Genomic DNA, 26082 nt, shown 5'->3' with positions numbered 1-26082 from the left:
GGAACCTTATGACAATCAGATTAAATGAACTACATTTTTCAGAGAGAAAACGTCGCTAAATCGGTCCAATTCGACCGGAAGGCAGCAGGAGGGTTAAATAGCGAATGGAGGACGCTTTTCCCCGTGGTTTATTTTCATACCAGCCAGGTAGGCTATACTCCTGTTGTAAAGAGAAGCAATGTGCTTAATAATAGAAAAGTTGAGAAATAAATATAGTAGGCCTAGTCTATAGAAAGCTGATGGGATCCTCCTCTTTTTAATAGAGGCCATCACTCTGTTTTCTCTTACGCAATTGCACAGCCTATAGAAATGATAAAAACGGTTGGCTGTGAATGCTCTCACCCGCTATTAAAATTATGTTGACTGTGATTTAGGTTCTGACCCTCCACAGGAAGTCCGGTCAGAACAATGCTGATGCTTCTCTGGGTTCTGACCCTCCACAGGAAGTCCGGTCAGAACAACGCTGATGCTTCTCTGGGTTCTGACCCGCCACAGGAAGTCCGGTCAGAACAATGCTGATGCTTCTCTGGGTTCTGACCCTCCACAGGAAGTCCGGGTTAGGGTTGCATTTCCTCTTCACCAACACACGTTTGTATTGTAGCCCTGGATAACCTCACCTGATTCAACTCATCGAAGGCCTAAAATGATTAGTTAACAAGTTGAAATCAGGTGTGTTTGTCAGGGGGCTACAATAAACTGTACTGCTGGGAGTACTGGAGGACTGGAGCTGGGAACCACCGCTATAGGGAACAGGGTGCTGCTGGGAACCACCGCTATAGGGAACAGGGTGCTGCTGGGAACCACCGCTATAGGGAACAGGGTGCACCCTGGGAACCACCGCTATAGGGAACAGGGTGCTGCTGGGAACCACCGCTATAGGGAACAGGGTGCTGCAGGGAACCACCGCTATAGGGAACAGGGTGCTGCTGGGAACCACCGCTATAGGGAACAGGGTGCCCCCTGGGAACCACCGCTATAGGGAACAGGGTGCCCGCTGGGAACCACCGCTATAGGGAACAGGGTGCTGCTGGGAACCACCGCTATAGGGAACAGGGTGCTGCTGGGAACCACCGCTATAGGGAACAGGGTGCTGCTGGGAACCACCGCTATAGGGAACAGGGTGCCCGCTGGGAACCACCGCTATAGGGAACAGGGTGCCCCCTGGGAACCACCGCTATAGGGAACAGGGTGCCCCCTGGGAACCACCGCTATAGGGAACAGGGTGCCCCCTGGGAACCACCGCTATAGGGAACAGGGTGCCCGCTGGGAACCACCGCTATAGGGAACAGGGTGCTGCTGGGAACCACCGCTATAGGGAACAGGGTGCTGCTGGGAACCACCGCTATAGGGAACAGGGTGCCCCCTGGGAACCACCGCTATAGGGAACAGGGTGCCCCCTGGGAACCACCGCTATAGGGAACAGGGTGCCCCCTGGGAACCACCGCTATAGGGAACAGGGTGCACCCTGGGAACCACCGCTATAGGGAACAGGGTGCACCCTGGGAACCACCGCTATAGGGAACAGGGTGCTGCTGGGAACCACCGCTATAGGGAACAGGGTGCCCCCTGGGAACCATCGCTATAGGGAACAGGGTGCTGCTGGGAACCACCGCTATAGGGAACAGGGTGCTGCTGGGAACCATCGCTATAGGGAACAGGGTGCCCCCTGGGAACCACCGCTATAGGGAACAGGGTGCCCCCTGGGAACCACCGCTATAGGGAACAGGGTGCCCCCTGGGAACCACCGCTATAGGGAACAGGGTGCCCGCTGGGAACCACCGCTATAGGGAACAGGGTGCTGCTGGGAACCACCGCTATAGGGAACAGGGTGCCCCCTGGGAACCACCGCTATAGGGAACAGGGTGCCCGCTGGGAACCACCGCTATAGGGAACAGGGTGCCCCCTGGGAACCACCGCTATAGGGAACAGGGTGCCCGCTGGGAACCACCGCTATAGGGAACAGGGTGCTGCTGGGAACCACCGCTATAGGGAACAGGGTGCCCCCTGGGAACCACCGCTATAGGGAACAGGGTGCCCCCTGGGAACCACCGCTATAGGGAACAGGGTGCCCGCTGGGAACCACCGCTATAGGGAACAGGGTGCTGCTGGGAACCACCGCTATAGGGAACAGGGTGCTGCTGGGAACCACCGCTATAGGGAACAGGGTGCTGCTGGGAACCACCGCTATAGGGAACAGGGTGCTGCTGGGAACCACCGCTATAGGGAACAGGGTGCCCCCTGGGAACCACCGCTATAGGGAACAGGGTGCTGCTGGGAACCACCGCTATAGGGAACAGGGTGCTGCTGGGCCACCGCTATAGGGAACAGGGTGCTGCTGGGAACCACCGCTATAGGGAACAGGGTGCTGCTGGGAACCACCGCTATAGGGAACAGGGTGCTGCTGGGAACCACCGCTATAGGGAACAGGGTGCCCCCTGGGAACCACCGCTATAGGGAACAGGGTGCCCGCTGGGAACCACCGCTATAGGGAACAGGGTGCCCGCTGGGAACCACCGCTATAGGGAACAGGGTGCCCCTGGGAACCACCGCTATAGGGAACAGGGTGCCCCCTGGGAACCACCGCTATAGGGAACAGGGTGCCCCCTGGGAACCACCGCTATAGGGAACAGGGTGCCCCCTGGGAACCATCGCTATAGGGAACAGGGTGCCCGCTGGGAACCACCGCTATAGGGAACAGGGTGCTGCTGGGAACCACCGCTATAGGGAACAGGGTGCTGCTGGGAACCACCGCTATAGGGAACAGGGTGCTGCTGGGAACCACCGCTATAGGGAACAGGGTGCCCCCTGGGAACCACCGCTATAGGGAACAGGGTGCCCCCTGGGAACCACCGCTATAGGGAACAGGGTGCTGCTGGGAACCACCGCTATAGGGAACAGGGTGCCCCCTGGGAACCACCGCTATAGGGAACAGGGTGCCCCCTGGGAACCACCGCTATAGGGAACAGGGTGCCCCCTGGGAACCACCGCTATAGGGAACAGGGTGCCCCCTGGGAACCACCGCTATAGGGAACAGGGTGCCCCCTGGGAACCACCGCTATAGGGAACAGGGTGCCCCCTGGGAACCACCGCTATAGGGAACAGGGTGCACCCTGGGAACCACCGCTATAGGGAACAGGGTGCCCGCTGGGAACCACCGCTATAGGGAACAGGGTGCTGCTGGGAACCACCGCTATAGGGAACAGGGTGCTGCTGGGAACCACCGCTATAGGGAACAGGGTGCTGCTGGGAACCACCGCTATAGGGAACAGGGTGCTGCTGGGAACCACCGCTATAGGGAACAGGGTGCCCCCTGGGAACCACCGCTATAGGGAACAGGGTGCCCCCTGGGAACCACCGCTATAGGGAACAGGGTGCCCCCTGGGAACCACCGCTATAGGGAACAGGGTGCCCGCTGGGAACCACCGCTATAGGGAACAGGGTGCTGCTGGGAACCACCGCTATAGGGAACAGGGTGCTGCTGGGAACCACCGCTATAGGGAACAGGGTGCCCCCTGGGAACCACCGCTATAGGGAACAGGGTGCCCCCTGGGAACCACCGCTATAGGGAACAGGGTGCCCCCTGGGAACCACCGCTATAGGGAACAGGGTGCCCCCTGGGAACCACCGCTATAGGGGAACAGGGTGCCCCCTGGGAACCACCGCTTTCGGGAACAGGGTGCCCCCTGGGAACCACCGCTATAGGGAACAGGGTGCTGCTGGGAACCACCGCTATAGGGAACAGGGTGCTGCTGGAAACCACCGCTATAGGGAACAGGGTGCCCCCTGGGAACCACCGCTATAGGGAACAGGGTGCCCCCTGGGAACCACCGCTATAGGGAACAGGGTGCCCCCTGGGAACCACCGCTATAGGGAACAGGGTGCCCCCTGGGAACCACCGCTATAGGGAACAGGGTGCCCCCTGGGAACCACCGCTATAGGGAACAGGGTGCCCCCTGGGAACCATCGCTATAGGGAACAGGGTGCTGCTGGGAACCACCGCTATAGGGAACAGGGTGCTGCTGGAAACCACCGCTATAGGGAACAGGGTGCCCGCTGGGAACCACCGCTATAGGGAACAGGGTGCTGCTGGGAACCACCGCTATAGGGAACAGGGTGCTGCTGGGAACCACCGCTATAGGGAACAGGGTGCCCCCTGGGAACCACCGCTATAGGGAACAGGGTGCCCCCTGGGAACCACCGCTATAGGGAACAGGGTGCCCCCTGGGAACCACCGCTATAGGGAACAGGGTGCCCCCTGGGAACCACCGCTATAGGGAACAGGGTGCCCCCTGGGAACCACCGCTATAGGGAACAGGGTGCCCCCTGGGAACCACCGCTATAGGGAACAGGGTGCCCGCTGGGAACCACCGCTATAGGGAACAGGGTGCTGCTGGGAACCACCGCTATAGGGAACAGGGTGCTGCTGGGAACCACCGCTATAGGGAACAGGGTGCTGCTGGGAACCACCGCTATAGGGAACAGGGTGCTGCTGGGAACCACCGCTATAGGGAACAGGGTGCACCCTGGGAACCACCGCTATAGGGAACAGGGTGCACCCTGGGAACCACCGCTATAGGGAACAGGGTGCTGCTGGGAACCACCGCTATAGGGAACAGGGTGCACCCTGGGAACCACCGCTATAGGGAACAGGGTGCCCGCTGGGAACCACCGCTATAGGGGAACAGGGTGCCCCCTGGGAACCACCGCTATAGGGAACAGGGTGCCCCCTGGGAACCACCGCTATAGGGAACAGGGTGCTGCTGGGAACCACCGCTATAGGGAACAGGGTGCTGCTGGGAACCACCGCTATAGGGAACAGGGTGCCCCCTGGGAACCACCGCTATAGGGAACAGGGTGCTGCTGTGAACCACCGCTATAGGGAACAGGGTGCTGCTGGGAACCACCGCTATAGGGAACAGGGTGCACCCTGGGAACCACAGCTATAGGGAACAGGGTGCACCCTGGGAACCACCGCTATAGGGAACAGGGTGCTGCTGGGAACCACCGCTATAGGGAACAGGGTGCCCCCTGGGAACCACCGCTATAGGGAACAGGGTGCCCCCTGGGAACCACCGCTATAGGGAACAGGGTGCACCCTGGGAACCACCGCTATAGGGAACAGGGTGCACCCTGGGAACCACAGCTATAGGGAACAGGGTGCACCCTGGGAACCACCGCTATAGGGAACAGGGTGCTGCTGGGAACCACCGCTATAGGGAACAGGGTGCCCCCTGGGAACCACCGCTATAGGGAACAGGGTGCCCCCTGGGAACCACCGCTATAGGGAACAGGGTGCACCCTGGGAACCACCGCTATAGGGAACAGGGTGCCCCCTGGGAACCACCGCTATAGGGAACAGGGTGCACCCTGGGAACCACCGCTATAGGGAACAGGGTGCTGCTGGGAACCACCGCTATAGGGAACAGGGTGCCCCCTGGGAACCACCGCTATAGGGAACAGGGTGCTGCTGGGAACCACCGCTATAGGGAACAGGGTGCTGCTGGGAACCACCGCTATAGGGAACAGGGTGCCATTTGGGACACAGCCATAATATGACTGACCAATATGCTCGTCTAGATCTATTATCTCATCCTTACCTGCCGGTCCCGTCAGCCCGGGGGGCCCCTGTGCTCCGGGACGACCAGGAGGGCCAGCTGGGCCCACAGCGTTGCTACCAGGAATACCAGGAATACCAGGAATACCTGGAGGCCCCTGGGGGCCTGGGGAACCAGGTGGACCGGGGGAGCCCTGAGCTCCTGGAGGAGACCTCTTCCTGCCTGGGGCACACGGACACACAGAAATACATCATGAGTATTATTCCTATCGTTAATACGAATATCTGGTGCCTAAAGTCAAATGACTAATGTCTGCAGATGAATTAAGGCAGAGTTTCAACATAACAGGTCGCCTGAGTCTCATTAAGTCCATGAACGTTATATCTGTGCACCATGAACTCAGTGAATTACAGGAGGCTCAGAGGAGGACACATTACAGGAGGCTCAGAGGAGGACACATTACAGGAGGTTCAGAGGAGGACACATTACAGGAGGCTCAGAGGAGGACACATTACAGGAGGCTCAGAGGAGGACACATTACAGGAGGCTCAGAGGAGGACACATTACAGGAGGCTCAGAGGAGGACACATTACAGGAGGCTCAGAGGAGGACACATTACAGGAGGCTCAGAGGAGGACACATTACAGGAGGTTCAGAGGAGGACACATTACAGGAGGTTCAGAGGAGGACACATTACAGGAGGTTCAGAGGAGGACACATTACAGGAGGTTCAGAGGAGGACACATTACAGGAGGCTTATAGGAGGACACATTACAGGAGGCTTATAGGAGGACACATTACAGGAGGCTCAGAGGAGGACACATTACAGGAGGTTCAGAGGAGGACACATTACAGGAGGTTCAGAGGAGGAAACATTACAGGAGGTTCAGAGGAGAACACATTACAGGAGGCTTATAGGAGGACACATTACAGGAGGCTTATAGGAGGAAACATTACAGGAGGTTCAGAGGAGGAAACATTACAGGAGGTTCAGAGGAGGACACATTTCAGGAGGTTCAGAGGAGGACACATTACAGGAGGATCAGAGGAGGAAACATTACAGGAGGCTCATAGGAGGAAACATTACAGGAGGTTCAGAGGAGGACACATTACAGGAGGTTCAGAGGAGGACACATTACAGGAGGTTCAGAGGAGGAAACATTACAGGAGGTTCAGAGGAGAACACATTACAGGAGGTTCAGAGGAGAACACATTACAGGAGGCTCAGAGGAGGACACATTACAGGAGGTTCAGAGGAGGACACATTACAGGAGGCTCAGAGGAGGACACATTACAGGAGGTTCAGAGGAGGACACATTACAGGAGGTTCAGAGGAGGACACATTACAGGAGGTTCAGAGGAGGAAACATTACAGGAGGTTCAGAGGAGGACACATTACAGGAGGTTCAGAGGAGAACACATTACAGGAGGCTTATAGGAGGAAACATTACAGGAGGTTCAGAGGAGGAAACATTACAGGAGGCTCAGAGGAGGACACATTACAGGAGGCTCAGAGGAGGAAACATTACATGAGGCTCAGAGGAGGACACATTACAGGAGGTTCAGAGGAGGACACATTACAGGAGGCTCAGAGGAGGACACATTACAGGAGGCTCAGAGGAGGACACATTACAGGAGGCTCAGAGGAGGACACATTACAGGAGGTTCAGAGGAGGAAACATTACAGGAGGTTCAGAGGAGGACACATTACAGGAGGTTCAGAGGAGAACACATTACAGGAGGCTTATAGGAGGAAACATTACAGGAGGTTCAGAGGAGGAAACATTACAGGAGGCTCAGAGGAGGACACATTACAGGAGGCTCAGAGGAGGACACATTACAGGAGGCTCAGAGGAGGACACATTACAGGAGGCTCAGAGGAGGACACATTACAGGAGGCTCAGAGGAGGACACATTACAGGAGGCTCAGAGGAGGACACATTACAGGAGGCTCAGAGGAGGACACATTACAGGAGGTTCAGAGGAGGACACATTACAGGAGGTTCAGAGGAGGACACATTACAGGAGGTTCAGAGGAGGACACATTACAGGAGGTTCAGAGGAGGACACATTACAGGAGGCTCAGAGGAGGACACATTACAGGAGGTTCAGGAGGAGGACACATTACATGAAATCACCTTTCTTTCTTCTTTCCGTTTCTTTCCGTTTCCCAGTTGATTCTGAAAGACAAAAACAAACAAGTGTTTCATCTAGTCTTGATGGTGGACAGAACATCAGGTATCTCCCTGAATACAGTAACGCTACATCCTCTACCTCCCTGAATACAGTAACACTACATCCTCTACCTCCCTGAATACAGTAACACTACCAGCTCTATCTCCCTGAATACAGTAACACTACCAGCTCTACCTCCCTGAATACAGTAACGCCACAACCTCTACCTCCCTGAATACAGTAACGCTACATCCTCTACCTCCCTGAATACAGTAACGCTACATCCTCTACCTCCCTGAATACAGTAACGCTACATCCTCTACCTCCCTGAATACAGTAACACTACATCCTCTACCTCCCTGAATACAGTAACGCTACATCCTCTACCTCCCTGAATACAGTAACGCTACATCCTCTACCTCCCTGAATACAGTAACGCTACATCCTCTACCTCCCTGAATACAGTAACGCTACATCCTCTACCTCCCTGAATACAGTAACGCTACATCCTCTACCTCCCTGAATACAGTAACACTACCAGCTCTACCTCCCTGAATACAGTAACGCTACCAGCTCTGCCTCCCTGAATACAGTAACGCTACATCCTCTGCCTCCCTGAATACAGTAACGCTACATCCTCTACCTCCCTGAATACAGTAACGCTACATCCTCTACCTCCCTGAATACAGTAACACTACATCCTCTACCTCCCTGAATACAGTAACGCTACATCCTCTACCTCCCTGAATACAGTAACGCTACATCCTCTACCTCCCTGAATACAGTAACGCTACATCCTCTACCTCCCTGAATACAGTAACGCTACCAGCTCTACCTCCCTGAATACAGTAACACTACATCCTCTACCTCCCTGAATACAGTAACACTACATCCTCAACAAGCAGAACATGGGGTATGTGTGGAGGTATGTCAGTGTGTGTGTGTGTCCATCTGCGGTGTGTGTGTGTCCATCTGCGGTGTGTGTGTGTGTGTGTGTGTGTGTGTGTCCATCTGCGGTGTGTGTGTGTCCATCTGCGGTGTGTGTGTGTCCATCTGCGGTGTGTGTGTGTGTGTGTGTGTGTCCCCATCTGCGGTGTGTGTATTCCAGTAATTCCAGTAATTTCTAAGTGTGGTTTCACCTCCAGCGTTCTTAGACCACATCAGGATGTGTGTGTGTGTGCTTGCGATGTGTGTGTGTGTGTGTGTGTGTGTGTGTGTGTGTGTGTGTGTGTGTGTGTGTGGTGGATGATTAGAGATCTTCCTGTCCTATGAATTAGCCTCAGATGGGGAATGTAGCCAGATGAAAGTGTGAATTAGTTCCCACATGCTAGAGGGGCATCACCAGCCCTGCTGCTGCAATCTGGCTGCCCCCCCCGTTCACCACGTCACTACCGAGGCAATCTGGCTGTCCCCCCGTTCACCACGCTCCGGGGGGGGTTCCCTCTCAGAGGACGCTCGGGGGGCCGTCTCAGAGGCGCTCCGGGGGGGTCTCGAGCGCTCGGGGGGCCGTCTCAGAGGACGCTCGGGGGGGTCTCAGAGGACGCTCCGGGGGGCGTCTCAGAGGACGCTCGGGGGGCCGTCTCAGAGGACGCTCGGGGGGCGCAGGACGCTCGGGGGGGCCGTCTCAGAGGACACTCCGGGGGGCCGTCTCAGAGGACGCTCCGGGGGGGGGGCCGTCTCAGAGGACGCTCCAGGGGGGGGGGCCGTCTCAGAGGACGTGTCAGGTTTTGACGTATTGATGTGTTTCATTCATTTGACTGATTTGATTTAGTACCCCCATCTCCAGTAATCAGTCAGTATTCAGTATCTCAATATGCACAGCTTTGCTTTTGTACTCCATGTTTAGAATGTGAGCTATGCTAATAAAAACAAACCTTGGGTCTTTGAAGATGTCGATCTCCGGGAGTAACACGTGTGTGTGTGTGTGTGTGTGTGTGTGTGTGTGTACACCCACAGCTCAGAGGCTGCGATTACAAAAGGATGTGTGTGTGTGTTGAGAGCAGGGGTCTGGTAGTGGTTAGTGTGTCTCAGTTTTACAGACGGATGGTGAACGTCTCAAAGGTGAGTTCTTTCTACTAATTTAAACCCAATAACTGAGATTCAGTCAGCTCCCTGTAATCCCACGTCTAGAGGAACGTCCTGTAATCCCACGTCTAGAGGAACGTCCTGTAATCCCACGTCTAGAGGAACGTCCTGTAATCCCACGTCTAGAGGAACGTCCTGTAATCCCACGTCTAGAGGAACGTCCTGTAATCCCACGTCTAGAGGAACGTCCTGTAATCCCACGTCTAGAGGAACGTCCTGTAATCCCACGTCTAGAGGAACGTCCTGTAATCCCCACGTCTAGAGGAACGTCCTGTAATCCCACGTCTAGAGGAACGTCCTGTAATCCCACGTCTAGAGGAACGTCCTGTAATCCCCAGTCTAGAGGAACGTCCTGTAATCCCACGTCTAGAGGAACGTCCTGTAATCCCACGTCTAGAGGAACGTCCTGTAATCCCACGTCTAGAGGAACGTCCTGTAATCCCACGTCTAGAGGAACGTCCTGTAATCCCACGTCTAGAGGAACGTCCTGTAATCCCACGTCTGGAGGAACGTCCTGTAATCCCACGTCTGGAGGAACGTCCTGTAATCCCACGTCTAGAGGAACGTCCTGTAATCCCACGTCTAGAGGAACGTCCTGTAATCCCAAGTCTAGAGGAACGTCCTGTAATCCCCAGTCTAGAGGAACGTCCTGTAATCCCCAGTCTAGAGGAACGTCCTGTAATCCCCAGTCTAGAGGAACGTCCTGTAATCCCCAGTCTAGAGGAACGTCCTGTAATCCCCAGTCTAGAGGAATGTCCTGTAATCCCCAGTCTAGAGGAATGTCCTGTAATCACCAGTCCATCCTGAATACCTCGTGGGACATTATGTAGATTCTTTAGAGATGGTAAAACTCCACCACGAGTCACGCTCAAATCGGGGCGAAATCCTAATTTATTATTATTAAGGGGGTAGGACGCCTCAGTAGACAGGTCTACTAGCTTAGAAGATCTATTATACACAGAGGGTGCATCCCAAATGGCACCCTATATAGTGCACTACTTTATACCAGAGTCCTATTCCCTATATAGTGCACTACTTTATACCAGAGTCCTATTCCCTATATAGTGCACTACTTTATACCAGAGTCCTATTCCCTATATAGTGCACTACTTTATACCAGAGTCCTATTCCCTATATAGCGCACTACTTTATACCAGAGCCCTATTACCTATATAGTGCACTACTATAGACCAGGGCCCATATGGAAAAGGGTGTCATTTGGGCCACACAGATAAATAACCAACAAGACAACTAACTAAAGCCAGGTGCTGCAGCTGAGAGTAATGTTCGTCCCCTTGCTGACTACTGTGAGGTCCATGTCCATCTTGGACCCGTCGCAAAACGGGGCCAGACCCTAATTCAACACTCAGAAAATTGACGAGGAGGGAAGGGCCTGCAACACAATGATCAGGCTGGCAGGCGGATTATAGAGAGAGAGAGATAGAGAGAGATATAGAGAGAGATAGAGAGAGAGAGAGAGATAGAGAGAGAGAGATAGAGAGAGAGAGAGATAGAGAGAGAGAGATATAGAGAGAGATATAGAGAGATATAGAGAGATATAGAGAGAGAGAGATATAGAGAGAGAGAGATAGAGAGAGAGATATAGAGAGAGAGATATAGAGAGAGAGAGAGAGAGAGATAGAGAGAGAGAGAGAGAGATAGAGAGAGAGAGAGATATAGAGAGAGAGAGATATAGAGAGAGAGAGAGATATAGAGAGAGAGAGATATAGAGAGAGAGAGAGATAGAGAGAGAGAGAGATATAGAGAGAGAGAGAGATATAGAGAGAGAGAGAGATATAGAGAGAGAGAGAGAGAGAGAGAGAGAGATATAGAGAGAGAGAGAGATATAGAGAGAGAGAGAGATATAGAGAGAGAGAGAGATATAGAGAGAGAGAGATATAGAGAGAGAGAGAGATATAGAGAGAGAGAGAGAGAGAGATATAGAGAGAGAGAGATATAGAGAGAGAGAGATATAGAGAGAGAGAGATATAGAGAGAGATATAGAGAGAGAGAGATATAGAGAGAGAGAGATATAGAGAGAGATATAGAGAGAGAGAGATATAGAGAGAGATATAGAGAGAGATATAGAGAGAGAGAGATATAGAGAGAGATATAGAGAGAGATATAGAGAGAGATATAGAGAGAGATATAGAGAGAGATATAGAGAGAGAGATATATAGAGAGAGAGATATATATAGAGAGAGAGATATATAGAGAGAGAGATATATATAGAGAGAGAGATATATATAGAGAGAGAGATATATATAGAGAGAGAGATATATATAGAGAGAGAGATATATAGAGAGAGAGATATATAGAGAGAGAGATATATATATAGAGAGAGAGATATAGAGAGAGAGAGATATAGAGAGAGAGAGATATAGAGAGAGAGAGATATAGAGAGAGAGAGATATAGCGAGAGAGACGGCTGAACTTCCCAACCAGAGAGAGAGAGAGAGAGAGACGGCTGAACTTCAAACAGAGAGACGATGAGTTGTTCATCATATAGCTAGCTTCAGGGGACAGGCTCTGCAGCTGACCCTGCCTGTCGTGTGTGTGTGTGTGATGGAATAAATAGTTCAAACATGAACACTGTGTAGTTGGTTGAGCTAAAGCCCATACCTGAGTCAGATTGTTGCCTTGGGCTCCGTTTGGCTCTGTGAATACTGCTGCTGTCCCCTGGGGCTGTGGGGGGTCTGGTAGGGTGGCCATCCGGCTGTCTGTGAATACTGCTGCTGTCCCCTGGGGCTGTGGGGGGTCTGGTAGGGTGGCCATCCGGCTGTCTGTGAATACTGCTGCTGTCCCCTGGGGCTGTGGGGGGTCTGGTAGGGTGGCCATCCGGCTGTCTGTGAATACTGCTGCTGTCCCCTGGGGCTGTGGGGGGTCTGGTAGGGTGGCCATCCGGCTGTCTGTGAATACTGCTGCTGTCCCCTGGGGCTGTGGGGGGGTCTGCTAGGGTGGCCATCCGGCTGTCTGTGAATACTGCTGCTGTCCCCTGGGGCTGTGGGGGGTCTGGTAGGGTGGCCATCCGGCTGTCTGTGAATACTGCTGCTGTCCCCTGGGGCTGTGGGGGGTCTGGTAGGGTGGCCATCCGGCTGTCTGTGAATACTGCTGCTGTCCCCTGGGGCTGTGGGGGGTCTGGTAGGGTGGCCATCCGGCTGTCTGTGAATACTGCTGCTGTCCCCTGGGGCTGTGGGGGGTCTGGTAGGGTGGCCATCCGGCTGTCTGTGAATACTGCTGCTGTCCCCTGGGGCTGTGGGGGTCTGGTAGGGTGGCCATCCGGCTGTCTGTGAATACTGCTGCTGTCCCCTGGGGCTGTGGGGGGTCTGGTAGGGTGGCCATCCGGCTGTCTGTGAATACTGCTGCTGTCCCCTGGGGCTGTGGGGGGTCTGCTAGGGTGGCCATCCGGCTGTCTGTGGAGAAACCTCTCCTGTTGAAACAGAAACAAACACTACTCAGGATAGTCATATTTAAGCCAAATAACACGGCTATATACAGGAAGTAGAAAATAACACGGTTATATACAGGAAGTAGAAAATAACACGGCTATATACAGGAAGTAGAAAATAGCACGGCTATATACAGGAAGTAGAAAATAACACGGCTATATACAGGAAGTAGAAAATAACACGGCTATATACAGGAAGTAGAAAATAACACGGCTATATACAGGAAGTAGAAAATAACACGGCTATATACAGGAAGTAGAAAATAACACGGCTATATACAGGAAGTAGAAAATAGCACGGCTATAGACAGGAAGTAGAAAATAACACGGCTATAGACAGGAAGTAGAAAATAACACGGCTATAGACAGGAAGTAGAAAATAACACGGCTATAGACAGGAAGTAGAAAATAGCACGGCTATAGACAGGAAGTAGAAAATAGCACGGCTATAGACAGGAAGTAGAAAATAGCACGGCTATATACAGGAAGTAGAAAATAACACGGCTATATACAGGAAGTAGAAAATAACACGGCTATATACAGGAAGTAGAAAATAACACGGCTATATATAGGGAGCTCTGTCAGTATTGTACTACCCTGTACTATACTGTATTGTACTGCCAAGTACTATACTGCATTGTACTGCCCTGTACTATACAGTACAGTACTGTATAGTATTAACTAAGATATTCTACCTGACTGGCCCTACATTAAGACATGCTACCTGGCTAGCCCTACATTAACTAAGACATGCTACCTGGCTAGCCCTACATTAACTAAGACATGCTACCTGACTGGCCCTACATTAAGACATGCTACCTGACTGGCCCTACATTAAGACATGCTACCTGGCTAGCCCTACATTAAGACATGCTACCTGGCTAGCCCTACATTAAGACATGCTACCTGGCTAGCCCTACATTAAGACATGCTACCTGGCTAGCCCTACATTAACTAAGACATGCTACCTGACTGGCCCTACATTAACTAAGACATGCTACCTGACTGGCCCTACATTAACTAAGACATGCTACCTGACTGGCCCTACATTAAGACACGCTACCTGGCTGGCCCTACATTAACTAAGACATGCTACCTGACTGGCCCTACATTAAGACATGCTACCTGGCTGGCCCTACATTAACTAAGACACGCTACCTGGCTGGCCCTACATTAACTAAGACATGCTACCTGGCTGGCCCTACATTAACTAAGACATTCTACCTGGCTGGCCCTACATTAACTAAGACATTCTACCTGACTGGCCCTACATTAACTAAGACATGCTACCTGGCTAGCCCTACATTAACTAAGACATTCTACTTGACTGGCCCTACATTAAGACATGCTACCTGGCTAGCCCTACATTAACTAAGACATGCTACCTGACTGGCCCTACATTAACTAAGACATGCTACCTGACTGGCCCTACATTAAGACATGCTACCTGACTGGCCCTACATTAAGACATTCTACCTGACTGGCCCTACATTAAGACATGCTACCTGACTGGCCCTACATTAACTAAGACATGCTACCTGGCTAGCCCTACATTAAGACCTGCTACCTGGCTGGCCCTACATTAACTAAGACATTCTACCTGACTGGCCCTACATTAAGACATGCTACCTGACTGGCCCTACATTAACTAAGACATGCTACCTGGCTAGCCCTACATTAACTAAAACATGCTACTTGACTGGCCCTACATTAAGACATGCTACCTGGCTAGCCCTACATTAACTAAGACATGCTACCTGACTGGCCCTACATTAACTAAGACATGCTACCTGACTGGCCCTACATTAACTAAGACATGCTACCTGGCTAGCCCTACATTAAGACATGCTACCTGACTGGCCCTACATTAAGACATGCTACCTGGCTAGCCCTACATTAAGACATTCTACCTGACTGGCCCTACATTAACTAAGACATGCTACCTGACTGGCCCTACATTAACTAAGACATGCTACCTGACTGGCCCTACATTAACTAAGACATGCTACCTGGCTAGCCCTACATTAAGACATGCTACCTGGCTGGCCCTACATTAACTAAGACACGCTACCTGGCTGGCCCTACATTAACTAAGACATGCTACCTGACTGGCCCTACATTAAGACATGCTACCTGGCTGGCCCTACATTAACTAAGACACGCTACCTGGCTGGCCCTACATTAACTAAGACATGCTACCTGGCTGGCCCTACATTAACTAAGACATTCTACCTGGCTAGCCCTACATTAACTAAGACATGCTACCTGACTGGCCCTACATTAACTAAGACATGCTACCTGGCTAGCCCTACATTAACTAAGACATGCTACTTGACTGGCCCTACATTAATAAGACATGCTACCTGGCTAGCCCTACATTAACGACATGCTACCTGGCTGGCCCTACATTAAGACATGCTACCTGACTGGCCCTACATTAAGACATGCTACCTGGCTAGCCCTACATTAACTAAGACATGCTACCTGACTGGCCCTACATTAACTAAGACATGCTACCTGACTGGCCCTACATTAACTAAGACATGCTACCTGACTGGCCCTACATTAACTAAGACATGCTACCTGACTAGCCCTACATTAAGACATGCTACCTGGCTGGCCCTACATTAACTAAGACACGCTACCTGGCTGGCCCTACATTAACTAAGACATGCTACCTGACTGGCCCTACATTAAGACATGCTACCTGGCTGGCCCTACATTAACTAAGACACGCTACCTGGCTGGCCCTACATTAACTAAGACATTCTACCTGGCTGGCCCTACATTAACTAAGACATGCTACCTGGCTGGCCCTACATTAACTAAGACATTCTACTTGACTGGCCCTACATTAATGACATGCTACCTGGCTAGCCCTACATTAACTAAGACATTCTACCTGACTGGCCCTACATTAACGACATGCTACCTGACTGGCCCTACATTAACTAAGACATGCTACCTGACTGGCCCTACATTAACTAAGACATTCTACCTGACTGGCCCTACATTAAGACATGCTACCTGACTGGCCCTACATTAACTAAGACATGCTACCTGGCTAGCCCTACATTAAGACCTGCTACCTGGCTGGCCCTACATTAACTAAGACATTCTACCTGACTGGCCCTACATTAAGACATGCTACCTGGCTGGCCCTACATTAACTAAGACATGCTACCTGGCTAGCCCTACATTAACTAAGACATGCTACTTGACTGGCCCTACATTAAGACATGCTACCTGGCTAGCCCTACATTAACTAAGACATGCTACCTGACTGGCCCTACATTAACTAAGACATGCTACCTGACTGGCCCTACATTAACTAAGACATGCTACCTGGCTAGCCCTACATTAAGACATGCTACCTGACTGGCCCTACATTAACTAAGACATGCTACCTGACTGGCCCTACATTAAGACATGCTACCTGACTGGCCCTACATTAACTAAGACATGCTACCTGACTGGCCCTACATTAAGACATGCTACTTGACTGGCCCTACATTAAGACATGCTACCTGGCTAGCCCTACATTAACTAAGACATGCTACCTGACTGGCCCTACATTAACTAAGACATGCTACCTGACTGGCCCTACATTAAGACATGCTACCTGGCTGGCCTCATTACGACATTCTACCTGGCTAGCCCATTAAAGACATGCTACCTGGCTAGCCCTACATTAAGACATGCTACCTGGCTGGCCCTACATTAACTAAGACATGCTACCTGACTGGCCCTACATTAACTAAGACATGCTACCTGGCTAGCCCTACATTAACTAAGACATGCTACCTGGCTAGCCCTACATTAAGACATGCTACCTGACTGGCCCTACATTAACTAAGACATGCTACCTGGCTAGCCCTACATTAAGACCTGCTACCTGGCTGGCCCTACATTAACTAAGACATGCTACCTGGCTAGCCCTACATTAACTAAGACACGCTACCTGGCTAGCCCTACATTAACTAAGACATGCTACCTGGCTAGCCCTACATTAAGACATGCTACAGTAAATCCCCTAACTACTAAGGCTAGGTGATTTACATGACTGGATAGCAACGTGGTGGAATGTGTGTCAGGTGCGAACCAGAGGGACAAACCTTTCATCTGAGCAGGAGCGGAGAAAACACATCTTCAAAGCTGGAGCAAGTGTCTGAAAGCTAACAAGTACTGCGGTATGGCTTTGGTGGTGCGGCGCGCACACACACACACACACACACACACACACACACACACACACACACACACCAACACACACACACACGCTCCATCCCTTCACCACATGCTCCCGTTTCTACCACTATGTAAACTGTGGCCTCAGTAATCAGCCGTGTTTAATGCTTACAGTACAGCTGTAGTGCTGGTTCTCATCATGGCCTGCAGCTCGCTGTCCTCACAGAGAGACCATCACCAGCTGGGAGGCATAAATGGCCTGTTCCACTCAGGGGGGGAAAGCCCCATAGCCTGTTCCACTCAGGGCACTCAGGGGGGGAAAGCCCCATAGCCTGTTCCACTCAGGGAACTCAGGGGGGAAAGCCCCATAGCCTGTTCCGCTCAAGGGGGGAAAGCCCCATAGCCTGTTCCGCTCAGGGGGGAAAGCCCCATAGCCTGTTCCGCTCAGGGCCTCGGGGGGAAAGCCCCATAGCCTGTTCCACTCAGGGCCTCGGGGGGGAAAGCCCCATAGCCTGTTCCGCTCAGGGCCCTCGGGGGAAAGCCCCATAGCCTGTTCCGCTCAGGGCCCTCAGGGGGGGAAAGCCCCATAGCCTGTTCCGCTCAGGGGGGGAAAGCCCCATAGCCTGTTCCGCTCAGGGGGGAAAGCCCCATAGCCTGTTCCGCTCAGGGGGGAAAGCCCCATAGCCTGTTCCGCTCAGGGGGGAAAGCCCCATAGCCTGTTCCGCTCAGGGGGGAAAGCCCCATAGCCTGTTCCGCTCAGGGGGGAAAGCCCCATAGCCTGTTCCGCTCAGGGCCCCCGGGGGAAAGCCCCATAGCCTGTTCCACTCAGGGCCCTCAGGGGGGGAAAGCCCCATAGCCTGTTCCACTCAGGGCCCTCAGGGGGGGAAAGCCCCATAGCCTGTTCCACTCAGGGCCCTCAGGGGGGAAAGCCCCATAGCCTGTTCCACTCAGGGCCCTCAGGGGGGGAAAGCCCCATAGCCTGTTCCACTCAGGGCCCTCAGGGGGGGAAAGCCCCATAGCCTGTTCCACTCAGGGCCCTCAGGAGGGAAAGCCCCATAGCCTGTTCCACTCAGGGGGGAAAAGCCCCATAGCCTGTTCCACTCAGGGGGGAAAGCCCCATAGCCTGTTCCACTCAGGGGGGAAAAGCCCCATAGCCTGTTCCACTCAGGGGGGAAAGCCCCATAGCCTGTTCCACTCAGGGGGGGAAAGCCCCATAGCCTGTTCCACTCAGGGGGAAAGCCCCATAGCCTGTTCCACTCAGGGGGGAAAGCCCCATAGCCTGTTCCACTCAGGGGGGGAAAGCCCCATAGCCTGTTCCACTCAGGGGGAAAGCCCCATAGCCTGTTCCACTCAGGGGGGAAAGCCCCATAGCCTGTTCCACTCAGGGCCCTCAGGGAAAGCCCCATAGCCTGTTCCACTCAGGGGGGAAAGCCCCATAGCCTGTTCCACTCCAGGGGGGAAAGCCCCATAGCCTGTTCCACTCAGGGGGGAAAGCCCCATAGCCTGTTCCACTCAGGGGGGGAAAGCCCCATAGCCTGTTCCACTCAGGGGGAAAGCCCCATAGCCTGTTCCACTCAGGGGGGAAAGCCCCATAGCCTGTTCCACTCAGGGGGGGGAAAGCCCCATAGCCTGTTCCACTCAGGGGGAAAAGCCCCATAGCCTGTTCCACTCAGGGGGGAAAAGCCCCATAGCCTGTTCCACTCAGGGGGGAAAAGCCCCATAGCCTGTTCCACTCAGGGGGGAAAAGCCCCATAGCCTGTTCCACTCAGGGGAAAAGCCCCATAGCCTGTTCCACTCAGGGGGAAAAGCCCCATAGCCTGTTCCACTCAGGGGGGAAAGCCCCATAGCCTGTTCCGCTCAGGGGGGGAAAGCCCCATAGCCTGTTCCACTCAGGGGGGAAAGCCCCATAGCCTGTTCCACTCAGGGGGGGAAAGCCCCATAGCCTGTTCCACTCAGGGGGGGAAAGCCCCATAGCCTGTTCCACTCAGGGGGGAAAGCCCCATAGCCTGTTCCACTCAGGGGGGAAAGCCCCATAGCCTGTTCCACTCAGGGGGGAAAGCCCCATAGCCTGTTCCACTCAGGGGGGAAAGCCCCATAGCCTGTTCCACTCAGGGGGGGGAAAGCCCCATAGCCTGTTCCACTCAGGGGGGAAAGCCCCATAGCCTGTTCCACTCAGGGGGGGAAAGCCCCATAGCCTGTTCCACTCAGGGGGGGAAAGCCCCATAGCCTGTTCCACTCAGGGGGGGAAAGCCCCATAGCCTGTTCCACTCAGGGGGGGAAAGCCCCACAGCCTGTTCCACTCAGGGGGGAAAGCCCCATAGCCTGTTCCACTCAGGGGGGAAAGCCCCATAGCCTGTTCCACTCAGGGGGGAAAGCCCCATAGCCTGTTCCACTCAGGGGGGAAAGCCCCATAGCCTGTTCCACTCAGGGGGGAAAGCCCCATAGCCTGTTCCACTCAGGGGGGAAAGCCCCATAGCCTGTTCCACTCAGGGGGGAAAGCCCCATAGCCTGTTCCACTCAGGGGGGGAAAGCCCCATAGCCTGTTCCACTCAGGGGGGGAAAGCCCCATAGCCTGTTCCACTCAGGGGGGAAAGCCCCATAGCCTGTTCCACTCAGGGGGGAAAGCCCCATAGCCTGTTCCACTCAGGGGGGGAAAGCCCCATAGCCTGTTCCACTCAGGGGGGAAAAGCCCCATAGCCTGTTCCACTCAGGGGGGAAAGCCCCATAGCCTGTTCCACTCAGGGGGGAAAAGCCCCATAGCCTGTTCCACTCAGGGGGAAAAGCCCCATAGCCTGTTCCACTCAGGGGGGAAAGCCCCATAGCCTGTTCCACTCAGGGGGGAAAGCCCCATAGCCTGTTCCACTCAGGGGGGAAAGCCCCATAGCCTGTTCCACTCAGGGGGAAAGCCCCATAGCCTGTTCCACTCAGGGGGGAAAGCCCCATAGCCTGTTCCACTCAGGGGGGAAAGCCCCATAGCCTGTTCCACTCAGGGCCCAGGAAAGCCCCATAGCCTGTTCCACTCAGGGGAAAAGCCCCATAGCCTGTTCCACTCAGGGGGAAAAGCCCCATAGCCTGTTCCACTCAGGGGGGAAAGCCCCATAGCCTGTTCCACTCAGGGGGGAAAGCCCCATAGCCTGTTCCACTCAGGGCCCTCAGGGGGAAAAGCCCCATAGCCTGTTCCACTCAGGGGGGAAAAGCCCCATAGCCTGTTCCACTCAGGGGGAAAAGCCCCATAGCCTGTTCCACTCAGGGGGGGAAAAGCCCCATAGCCTGTTCCGCTCAGGGCCCTCAGGGGAAAAGCCCCATAGCCTGTTCCACTCAGGGGGAAAAGCCCCATAGCCTGTTCCACTCAGGGGGAAAAGCCCCATAGCCTGTTCCGCTCAGGGCCTCAGGGGAAAAGCCCCATAGCCTGTTCCGCTCAGGGCCGGGGAAAAGCCCCATAGCCTGTTCCGCTCAGGGGGAAAGCCCCATAGCCTGTTCCGCTCAGGGCCCTCAGGGGGAAAAGCCCCATAGCCTGTTCCACTCAGGGGGGAAAAGCCCCATAGCCTGTTCCACTCAGGGGGGGAAAGCCCCATAGCCTGTTCCACTCAGGGGGGGGAAAGCCCCATAGCCTGTTCCACTCAGGGGGGAAAGCCCCATAGCCTGTTCCACTCAGGGGGGAAAGCCCCATAGCCTGTTCCACTCAGGGGGGGAAAGCCCCATAGCCTGTTCCACTCAGGGGGGGAAAGCCCCATAGCCTGTTCCACTCAGGGGGGAAAGCCCCATAGCCTGTTCCACTCAGGGGGGGAAAGCCCCATAGCCTGTTCCACTCAGGGGGGAAAGCCCCATAGCCTGTTCCACTCAGGGGGGAAAGCCCCATAGCCTGTTCCACTCAGGGGGGAAAGCCCCACAGCCTGTTCCACTCAGGGGGGAAAGCCCCATAGCCTGTTCCACTCAGGGGGGAAAGCCCCATAGCCTGTTCCACTCAGGGGGAAAGCCCCATAGCCTGTTCCACTCAGGGGGGAAAGCCCCATAGCCTGTTCCACTCAGGGGGGAAAGCCCCATAGCCTGTTCCACTCAGGGGGGAAAGCCCCATAGCCTGTTCCACTCAGGGGGGAAAGCCCCATAGCCTGTTCCACTCAGGGGGGAAAGCCCCATAGCCTGTTCCACTCAGGGGGGAAAGCCCCATAGCCTGTTCCACTCAGGGGGGAAAGCCCCATAGCCTGTTCCACTCAGGGGGAAAGCCCCATAGCCTGTTCCACTCAGGGGGGAAAGCCCCATAGCCTGTTCCACTCAGGGGGGGGAAAGCCCCATAGCCTGTTCCACTCAGGGCCTCAGGGGGAAAGCCCCATAGCCTGTTCCACTCAGGGGGGAAAAGCCCCATAGCCTGTTCCACTCAGGGGGAAAAAGCCCCATAGCCTGTTCCACTCAGGGGGGAAAAGCCCCATAGCCTGTTCCACTCAGGGGGGAAAAGCCCCATAGCCTGTTCCACTCAGGGGGAAAAGCCCCATAGCCTGTTCCACTCAGGGGGGGAAAGCCCCATAGCCTGTTCCACTCAGGGGGGAAAGCCCCATAGCCTGTTCCACTCAGGGGGGAAAGCCCCATAGCCTGTTCCACTCAGGGCCCTCAGGAGGGAAAGCCCCATAGCCTGTTCCACTCAGGGGGGAAAGCCCCATAGCCTGTTCCACTCAGGGGGGGGAAAGCCCCATAGCCTGTTCCACTCAGGGCCCTCAGGAGGGAAAGCCCCATAGCCTGTTCCACTCAGGGGGGGAAAAGCCCCATAGCCTGTTCCACTCAGGGGGGGAAAAGCCCCATAGCCTGTTCCACTCAGGGGGGGGAAAGCCCCATAGCCTGTTCCACTCAGGGGGGAAAGCCCCATAGCCTGTTCCACTCAGGGCCCTCAGGAGGGAAAGCCCCATAGCCTGTTCCACTCAGGGGGGGAAAAGCCCCATAGCCTGTTCCACTCAGGGGGGAAAAGCCCCATAGCCTGTTCCACTCAGGGGGGGAAAAGCCCCATAGCCTGTTCCGCTCAGGGCCCTCAGGGGGAAAAGCCCCATAGCCTGTTCCACTCAGGGGGGAAAAGCCCCATAGCCTGTTCCACTCAGGGGGGGAAAAGCCCCATAGCCTGTTCCGCTCAGGGCCCTCAGGGGGAAAAGCCCCATAGCCTGTTCCGCTCAGGGCCCTCAGGGGGGGAAAGCCCCATAGCCTGTTCCGCTCAGGGCCCTCAGGGGGGGAAAGCCCCATAGCCTGTTCCACTCAGGGGTCTCAGGAGGGTCACAACACTGATCACAGCATTCCATCCCCCTCTGTAGGAACAGAATGAACAGCCAATCACATCAAGGGCCTCAACGTGTGTTAGAGCTGGAGTGCTGATGGGGGTTTAGAGCAGTGCTGATGGGGGTTTAGAGCAGTGCTGATGGGGGTTTAGAGCAGTGGGTTAGAGCTGGAGTGCTGATGGGGGTTTAGAGCAGTGCTGATGGGGGTTTAGAGCAGTGGGTTAGAGCTGGAGTGCTGATGGGGGTTTAGAGCAGTGCTGATGGGGGTTTAGAGCAGTGCTGATGGGGGTTTAGAGCAGTGTGTTAGAGCTGGAGTGCTGATGGGGGTTTAGAGCAGTGCTGATGGGGGTTTAGAGCTGGAGTGCTGATGGGGGTTTAGAGCAGTGCTGATGGGGGTTTAGAGCAGTGTGTTAGAGCTGGAGTGCCGATGGGGGTTTAGAGCAGTGCTGATGGGGGTTTAGAGCAGTGCTGATGGGGGTTTAGAGCAGTGCTGATGGGGGTTTAGAGGTGGAGTGCTGATGGGGGTTTAGAGCAGTGCTGATGGGGGTTTAGAGCTGGAATGCTGATGGGGGTTTAGAGCTGGAATGCTGATGGGGGTTTAGAGCAGTGTGTTTTATAGAGCAGTGTGACGCTTGGATTGCGTCCTACCTGACAGGTCGCTCCTACCAGGTGGCGTGGCGAGAATCTGTCTCTGCACCACGCGCTCTCACCACTGGTGTCCCCCAGGGCTCTGTATTCTCGCTATACACCAAGTCACTTGGCTCTGTCATATCCTCACATGGTCTCTCCTATCATTGCTATGCAGACGACACACAATTAATCTTCTCCTTTCCCCCTTCTGACAACCAGGTGGCGAATCGCATCTCTGCATGTCTGGCAGACATATCAGTGTGGATGACGGATCACCACCTCAAGCTGAACCTCGGCAAGACGGAGCTGCTCTTCCTCCCGGGGAAGGACTGCCCGTTCCATGATCTCGCCATCACGGTTGACAACTCCCTTGTGTCCTCCTCCCAGAGTGCTAAGAACCTTGGCGTGACCCTGGACAACACCCTGTCGTTCTCCGCTAACATCAAGGCGGTGACCCGATCCTGTAGGTTCATGCTCTACAACATTCGCAGAGTACGACCCTGCCTCACACAGGAAGCGGCGCAGGTCCTAATCCAGGCACTTGTCATCTCCCGTCTGGATTACTGCAACTCGCTGTTGGCTGGGCTCCCTGCCTGTGCCATTAAACCCCTACAACTCATCCAGAACGCCGCAGCCCGTCTGGTGTTCAACCTTCCCAAGTTCTCTCACGTCACCCCGCTCCTCCGCTCTCTCCACTGGCTTCCAGTCGAAGCTCGCATCCGCTACAAGACCATGGTGATTGCCTACGGAGCTGTGAAGGGAACGGCACCTCCATACCTTCAGGCTCTGATCAGGCCCTACACCCAAACAAGGGCACTGCGTTCATCCACCTCTGGCCTGCTCGCCCCCCTACCTCTGAGGAAGCACAGTTCCCGCTCAGCCCAGTCAAAACTGTTCGCTGCTCTGGCACCCCAATGGTGGAACAAGCTCCCTCACGACGCCAGGACAGCGGAGTCAATCACCACCTTCCAGAGACACCTGAAACCCCACCTCTTCAAGGAATACCTGGGACAGGATAAAGTAATCCTTCTAAACCCCCCCTTAAAAGATTTAGATGCACTATTGTAAAGTGGTTGTTCCACTGGATATCATAAGGTGAATGCACCAATTTGTAAGTCGCTCTGGATAAGAGCGTCTGCTAAATGACTTAAATGTAAATGTAAATGTTAGAGCTGGAGTGTCGATGGGGGTTTAGAGCAGTGCTGATGGGGGTTTAGAGCAGTGCTGATGGGGGTTTAGAGCTGGAATGCTGATGGGGGTTTAGAGCAGTGTGTTAGAGGTGGAGTGCTGATGGGGGTTTAGAGCAGTGTGTTAGAGCTGGAGTGCTGATGGGGGTTTACTGTGGAATGGTGAGCATCATCAGAACAAAATTAACACCAATCAGATGTGACAATGAATGCAGCCCTCCACATTCAGCCGGAGGCTCTGCACCTGCTGGCTACGTAACGGCCACATCATCTTCCTGCTGGCTACGTAACGGCCACAACATCTTCCCATCCAACTGCTGTCTCACGCTCCCCCTCTCCCTCCCTCCTCTCCTCCTGTTCTCCCTCCCTCCCCTCCCCTCTCCCGTTCTACCTCCCCTCTCCCGTTCTACCTCCCCTCTCCCGTTCTACCTCCCCTCTCCCGTTCTACTTCCCCTCTCCCGTTCTACTTCCCCTCTCCCTTCCTCCCTCTCCCGTTCTACCTCCCTCTCCCGTTCTACCTCCCCTCTCCCTTCTCTCCCGTTCTACCTCCCCTCTCCCGTTCTACCTCCCCTCTCCCGTTTATTCCTCTCCTTCTTTCCTCTCCCCTACTTCCCCTCTCCCTCCCGTTCTACCTCCCCTCTCCCGTTCTACCTCCCCTCTCCCGTTCTACCTCCCCTCTCCCGTTCTACCTCCCCTCTCCCGTTCTACCTCCCCTCTCTGTGAGTGAAGGTGCTGTTCAGCAAAGAAGCCATGAACACCTGTTTCTCTTAAGATCCACTGTTTCTGTTAGAGTAGGGTTAGCCCCTGTTAGAGTAGGGTTAACCCCTGTTAGAGTAGGGTTAGCCACTGTTAGAGTAGGGTTAGCCCCCGTTAGAGTAGGGTTAGCCACTGTTAGAGTAGGGTTAGCCCCTGTTAGAGTAGGGTTAGCCCCTGTTAGAGTAGGGTTAGCCCCTGTTAGAGTAGGGTTGGGTTAACCCCTGTTAGAGTAGGGTTGGGTTAACCCCTGTTAGAGTAGGGTTAGCCCCCGTTAGAGTAGGGTTAGCCCCTGTTAGAGTAGGGTTAGCCCCTGTTAGAGTAGGGTTAGCCCCTGTTAGAGTAGGGTTAGCCCCTGTTAGAGTAGGGTTAGCCCCTGTTAGAGTAGGGTTAGCCCCTGTTAGAGTAGGGTTAGCCACTGTTAGAGTAGGGTTAGCCCCTGTTAGAGTAGGGTTGGGTTAACCCCCGTTAGAGTAGGGTTAGCCACTGTTAGAGTAGGGTTAACCCCTGTTAGAGTAGGGTTAGGGTTAGCCCCTGTTAGAGTAGGGTTAGCCCCTGTTAGAGTAGGGTTAGCCCCTGTTAGAGTAGGGTTAACCCCTGTTAGAGTAGGGTTAGCCCCTGTTAGAGTAGGGTTAGCCCCTGTTAGAGTAGGGTTAGCCCCTGTTAGAGTAGGGTTAGCCCCTGTTAGAGTAGGGTTAGCCACTGTTTGAGTAGGGTTAGCCCCTGTTAGAGTAGGGTTAGCCCCTGTTAGAGTAGGGTTAGCCCCTGTTAGAGTAGGGTTAGCCCCTGTTAGAGTAGGGTTAGCC

At 54.2% G+C, this 26082-nt stretch overlaps 1 protein-coding gene across 3 annotated transcripts in view; it reads right to left on the bottom strand.

Moving 5' to 3' along the window:
- The window catches only part of LOC106604098 (ectodysplasin-A), a 58582-nt gene that overhangs the window by 30970 nt on the left and 1530 nt on the right, over nucleotides 1–26082 (bottom strand). For all 3 annotated transcript variants that reach the window (XM_045717804.1, XM_045717805.1, XM_045717806.1), the window contains exons 2-4: nucleotides 12438–13245; nucleotides 7694–7735; nucleotides 5598–5777 (exon numbers count right to left, since the gene is read on the bottom strand). In XM_045717804.1, coding sequence (XP_045573760.1) covers nucleotides 5598–5777; nucleotides 7694–7735; nucleotides 12438–13245 — 1030 coding nt within the window. The remainder of the gene's footprint in view (nucleotides 1–5597; nucleotides 5778–7693; nucleotides 7736–12437; nucleotides 13246–26082) is intronic.

Source organism: Salmo salar, chromosome ssa05, assembly GCF_905237065.1.
Source record: "Salmo salar chromosome ssa05, Ssal_v3.1, whole genome shotgun sequence".
Lineage (NCBI taxonomy): Eukaryota > Metazoa > Chordata > Actinopteri > Salmoniformes > Salmonidae > Salmo > Salmo salar.
This window is presented reverse-complemented; position numbering and strand designations above follow the sequence as displayed.